The sequence below is a fragment of the Macrobrachium rosenbergii genome, chromosome 41, assembly GCF_040412425.1.
Source record: "Macrobrachium rosenbergii isolate ZJJX-2024 chromosome 41, ASM4041242v1, whole genome shotgun sequence".
Taxonomy (NCBI): domain Eukaryota; kingdom Metazoa; phylum Arthropoda; class Malacostraca; order Decapoda; family Palaemonidae; genus Macrobrachium; species Macrobrachium rosenbergii.
The window spans coordinates 18,071,881-18,077,880 of record NC_089781.1 but is presented as its reverse complement, the minus strand read 5'-3'; the positions used below and the strand labels follow the sequence as shown (position 1 = coordinate 18,077,880).

At 37.0% G+C, this 6,000-nt stretch overlaps 1 protein-coding gene and 1 long non-coding RNA gene across 7 annotated transcripts in view; one reads left to right on the top strand and one right to left on the bottom strand.

The window, feature by feature from the left end:
- The window catches only part of LOC136826707 (uncharacterized), a 200,048-nt gene that overhangs the window by 15,129 nt on the left and 178,919 nt on the right, over nt 1–6,000 (top strand). The gene's annotated exons all lie outside the window — the stretch shown is intronic.
- aos (protein argos) overlaps nt 843–6,000 on the bottom strand; it is a 56,371-nt gene continuing 51,213 nt past the window's right edge. The window contains exons 2-4 of the mRNA XM_067084092.1: nt 3,023–3,196; nt 2,508–2,714; nt 843–1,574 (exon numbers count right to left, since the gene is read on the bottom strand). Coding sequence (XP_066940193.1) covers nt 1,374–1,574; nt 2,508–2,714; nt 3,023–3,196 — 582 coding nt within the window. The 3' untranslated portion in view covers nt 843–1,373. The remainder of the gene's footprint in view (nt 1,575–2,507; nt 2,715–3,022; nt 3,197–6,000) is intronic.

Sequence of the window (6,000 nt, the reverse complement as noted above, 5' to 3'; positions counted from 1 at the left end):
ATATTCGTCAGACTCAACAAGAAAAAAAAAGTTTACCTTGAGATTTGGGCAATAATTTTTTTTTTAAGCTCTAGAGACGATAGGGCAACAATCCTGTTTTATTGTATTGGAGGATTGGGGGATATTAAAAAAAGATTACTGCTTACAATAGAGACTCGTGTAAGATTGTGTGTTAATTCTGAATTCATAAATATTCGTTTGATTTCAGTCAAGACTTTATATATATATATATAGAGAGAGAGATTTAGCAAAAAAAGGAAATGAAATCTACATTATTATTATTATATAGCCTGAGACACTATATATATATATATATATATATATATATATATATATATATATATATATATATATATATATATATATATATATATATATATATATATATATATATATATATATATATATATATATATATATATATATATATATATATATATATATATATATATATATATATATATATATATATATATATATATATATATATATATATATATATATATATAAATATATATATATATATATATATATATATATATATATATATATATATATATATATATATATAGTGCAGTTCTGTGGTTACACTAGAAATATGGCAAAATAAAGAGTATATACATTACTGCTAAAAAAACATTTGCAAAATAAAATAAAATTGTAAAATAAAATAACATTTCTACGAGTTGACCCAAACACCGATCGGAATGCGCGGTTCTGGGAGTCAGTCTGTCTTGTCTGTGCCTTCAGCTTGTTACAAGATCGCCAAGAGCAAGCAGCAGCAGCAGCCCGTGTCACACAAGATCGCCCCCACGAGAGGGAAACACTTCGTGGAAAGGAAATTTTTTTTTTTTTTTTCTCGTGTTGTATCTCTCGACACTGGAAAATGGCTGAAGTTTCGGACTCAATGAATGAAAGACGTCTCGTAAAGCTTGGCTTGTTCAAGTTGTCAGTAATTCAGGTACTGTAGCGAGTGGCTGAGGAAGCCTTCTGAATTGGCAACCGGATCTGTCAATGAACGACTCGGAACAGAAATGTCGTCAAGTGATCGTCCTTTGCTTCCCATTTTCTACTATTCTGAAGGTTTCCTCACGCCACACTCTTCAAACAAAAACAAAATAAGGAGAGTTTCCGGCCTCTTTCACCGTTAGCAGCCAATGGTAAACTAAGACACCAGCACTGAAGTCTGACTGCAAGGTGACAACAACAAACGGTTTTCATTCGCAGATTTCCAGACATACTCAGTAAACAGGTATATCGTATACTGGAGAGCAAAGGTGGCACATGCGCAGTAAGGAGGAAGATTCGGCTCTTAGCGATGCTTTCAGTGGAAGAAACTTGCCCCAGGAACTTGGTGCGGCTGTTTTAGCCGCTCACATACAGTACCCACTGTAGGTACGTAGGGAATCCTCGGTGTAGGCCTTCCCTGGAATGACGCCTGGGTCTTTGTGGTGCTTGGGACAGTGGTGGGCGTGAGGGCATTGGCACAGAGTGTTGGTGTTGACCTCCTCAAACTGGGGGCGCTTTTTCACTGTGAAGAGCCTGCAGGGTTCCTTGCGCTGACATCTCAGGCGCTGTGGGGATAAAAAAAGTACGTTTATTAAAAAGATATAGTTTCTCTCTCTCTCTCTCTCTCTCTCTCTCTCTCTCTCTCTCTCTCTCTCTCTCTCTCTCTCTCTCTCTCTCTCTTTCTCTCTCTCTCTCTCTCTCTCATGGATATAATGTATTTTGTACAGATGGTAGAATTTCATAATTTTTTAGATGTGACTTTTAGGTTTCATCTCCGATGAGCAAATGTCCAACGAAATTATACCTAAATGCTCATGAAGCATCAACATGAGTGGAAGCTCTGAAAAATAAAATTCTCTCTCTCTCTCTCTCTCTCTCTCTCTCTCTCTCTCTCTCTCTCTCTCTCTCTCTCTCTCTCTCTGATTTTATTCAAAATGAACCAAAACATATTGCTACAAGTTAATGCAACAACCCTAACGCAGTGCGCAATTCATACACAGGCAGACCCATCATATCTAATTCAAAAGTCAGAACTGCCATTTTCTGTGGCATTACTCAAGGTTCTTTGCAGTGTCCCTTCGGCCCTCAGCTCCAACCCCTTTCATTCATCTTACTGTACCTTCATTAATAATCGCTCTCTACCTGCTTACAGTACTTTCCATCCTCCCGTAACAATTGTTTCCTAGTGCAACTGCAAAAGATTTTCCTCCTGTTACACCTTTCAAACCTCCTTTACTCTCAGTTTCCCTTTCAGCGCTGAACGACCTCATAGGTCCCAGCGCTCGGCCTTTGGCCTAGATTTTATATTCCATTCCATTCCAGTTCTAATGTCAGACTTGTCAAGCACTTCCAACAGTGACCTGTTCCACTCAGGAGAAGGCCTCGACGAGGTAATCACCCGTATCAAAGGATTTTTAGAATTGCGTCCTCTAAGAAATGAGGATAAAATATAAAACTAGGATTAAAATAACCCCCTCTTCCAAAAACTCTATACTCACACTCTGAGGAGAGCAGGCGAAGCTGTACTGGAAACCGAAGCCCTGGTCAGTCTGATACGCCTGCCGCTTGATGATGTATGCCACCGAGTTCTTGGGGCATACGCAGTGCATGATCTGCTGCGTGGCATTGTTGGGGTACGTGATGAAAGTCCAGGTCACGTCTCGAAAGTATCGGCACTTCGGGAGCTTCTTGGTGGATTCGCAGATCTGTTGAGAGTAAAAAGAGGTGGATGAGTTATGAATGGTTATGTGTGTGTGTGTGTGTGTGTGTGTGTGTGTGTGTGTGTGTGGTGGGTATGCAAGAAATGGCTAAGTATATACTGTGCGTGTTATATATATATAATTTATATATCTACATATATAATTATATATCTTTATATCCCTATATGTATATATATATATATATATATATATATATATATATATATATATATATATATTAGCATATATAATTTATATATCTATATTAATTATATATCCCAATATGTACATGTATATATATAAACATACAATACCTTGAAGTGCTTGGTCTTGTCTGTGATAGTATGGCCGTCTGAGGGCAGTAACGCGGAGCTGCAGATTTCGCTTCCTGGGCATCGACACTGACGCTCGATTCTCGGGGTATCGTAGATGTCAATTTTGTTGCAAACTGTCCAGGGTGAACACACGGGCAGTTCCTCCTCTGTCTTCTGCCAAGGGAGAAAGAAAAAAAGTTATTAAAAAACATCGATGGGAATATTTTGGTGATGTTGCTGATTGTGAAGAAGATTCGTCAAGTTTACCTTGTTGTTTGATAAAGTCGCCATAAATAAACATCAGGATTAATAGATCTTAATAAATAAACATCGAGATTATTACTTCTTGTAACACCAACTACGACAAAAACCTTAATTATCTCAGAAACAACAACAGCGTCATGGCGATGGTACCACCTTCTCATAACACCAAGATAACGAACGATAATTATCGTTAATTTGATAATAATTACAACCAAAACACCTAGAAGAAGAAGAAGGAAAAGAATAGAAGAAACTGACACAATTTCGCCTTTCAAAGAATCGCCCCAGGCCCGGACGTTCTTAAGGGGTGGGGGGTGGGAGGTGTGATAATGGGCAAAGGATGGATGCTGGTTCTTTTCGTTGGTGGTGGTGGTTTTGGGGGGAGTGTAGGGGCAGGAGGGCACCTGGGGAGAGCTGATCTGTAATATGCGGGAGATGCTATGATGGGTAAAGGGGCGTCTTGGGATGGGGGGTGGTTGGGGGAGTGAAGCAGAGTTATGAAAGGTGCTGTGTGACTAATGTGGGAAACCTGTGTAAAAAAGTTGTACAAAACCATATATGGTTTAAAGTGATGCCACACAAAGTGTATTTCGACACTTGTATTGACTGTAAAACTTCTTGATTCCCTTCCCTATTTGGGTATCCTACCCACTGAATGCCTTTTTGCGAACGGGTTATAAGTGAAGAAGTTCTTCCTCGTTGATGTGATTGGAACTCATTCTCGGTAGATTACATCTGTTATTATTATTATTATTATTATTATTATTATTATTATTTTTTTTTTTTTTTTTTTTTTTGTCTATCACAGTCATCCTATTCGACTGGGTGATTTTTATAGTGTGGGGTTCCGGGTTGCATCCTGCCTCCTTAGGAGTCCATCACTTTTCTCACTATGTGCGCTGTTTCTAGTAGCATACTCTTCTGCATGAGTCCTGGAGCTAGTTCGGCATTTAGTTTTTCCAGATTCCTTTTCAGGGATCTTGGGATCGTGCCTAGTGTTCTGTGATTATGGGTACAATTTCCACTGGCATATCCCATATCCTTATTTCGATTTTCGATTTTTTTTAGTCTGTCTCATGTACTGTCCGTGCATTGGTTTGGTGTGCCATTCCTCTCTTCTGCATTCTCCTGTTTCTGTATATTTCTGGGTCTTCATCTACTCTTATCAGTCCTTCTTCCCATGCACTCCTTAGCCACTTGTCTTAACTGGTTTTCAGATATTGCCCCAGTGCTCTGCTCTTGATGTTGACGCAGTCCTCTATGTTTAGTAGCCCTCCACCACTCTTGCGCTGTATCTGACTACTGGTACTGCCCATGTGTTTATGGCTTTCGTCATGTTTCCGACGTTGAATTTTGGCTTGAGTATCGCCTTAAGTCTCTGCATATATTCCTTCCTGATCGTGTCCTTCATCTCATGGTGTTATATGTCCTCTCTTTCTATTATTCCCAGGTATTTGTATCGTGTCTCATCCATGTGTTTGATGCTGTTCCCGTCTGGTGGCTTTATCCCTTCAGTCCTTGTTAGTTTGCCTTTTTGTATGTTGACCAGGGCGCATTTTTCTGTTCCAAACTCCATCCTGATGTACCCAGATACAATCCTGACAGTCTGGATTAGGGTATCTATTTCCTTGATGCTCTTACCATAAGTATATAAGAGGTCTAGTGCGGACCTCTGGAATCTCCTAATCAACGGAGACACCAAGCTGGGTTAGAAATCTCTTGGAAAGCAGCTTAGTGAGTTGAAAAGCAAGGGCATGGACATTGAATAGAATGAGAAAAATTGAAACTTGGAGAAAATTTCTGTTCTGACCTAAAGATTTACTGTCAGAAACCTAATGATTAATCATGACGAGTTTAGTAAGGTTTTACCCATCAGAGAAAGTTTTATCTTATTTGAGAAAGGATGATTGGCTGAATATGAAATTTGTAAGCAAGTATATGATGGTGTTGTTCCCTCGAACGCTAATAATAATAATAATAATAATAATAATAATAATAATTATTATTATTATTATTATTATTATTATTATTATTATTATTATTATTATTATTATTATTATTATTATTATTATTATTATTATTATTATTATTATTATTATTATACAGAGACTACTCTCAACACATTCAGAATACATTACATCTTTATTGGGAGGTTTCGACTCGTTGGCTCTCAATAGAAAAAACGCTTCTTCTTATTTCTAATTCGTTGCTGTAACCTTTGTTTCCTTCGTTTATTGTTAGTGAATGTTTTCGTAACGTTTGGTTTTGTTGCTGTTTTGATATGTTGCAGAATTTTCTAAACATGAACTCACTCCAGAGGCCTTAATAAAATTCTCCTTGTATTTTAATTATTTACTTACGTTTTATCTGTTTATTTATTAATTTGTTAATATATTTTTCTTGTGTCAGTAAGTGATTTCTTCTTTCTGTATTTCCCATTACCTTCTGTCACTCATTTCTAATGAACACCTTAATATTCTTTTGGAAGATTGAATTTCAAGTCAGTGGCCCCTGCGGGGGACCTTGTTCCATGTGAATAGGGTTCATCTTCGGAATAATAATAATAATAATAATAATAATAATAATAATAATAATAATAATAATAATAATAATAATAATAATGTCTCAGGACTCAAAAAAATAAATAATAATAATAATAATAATAATATCACTATCCACGAAAGAACGAGCAAAGGGAATAAAAATAATAGCAA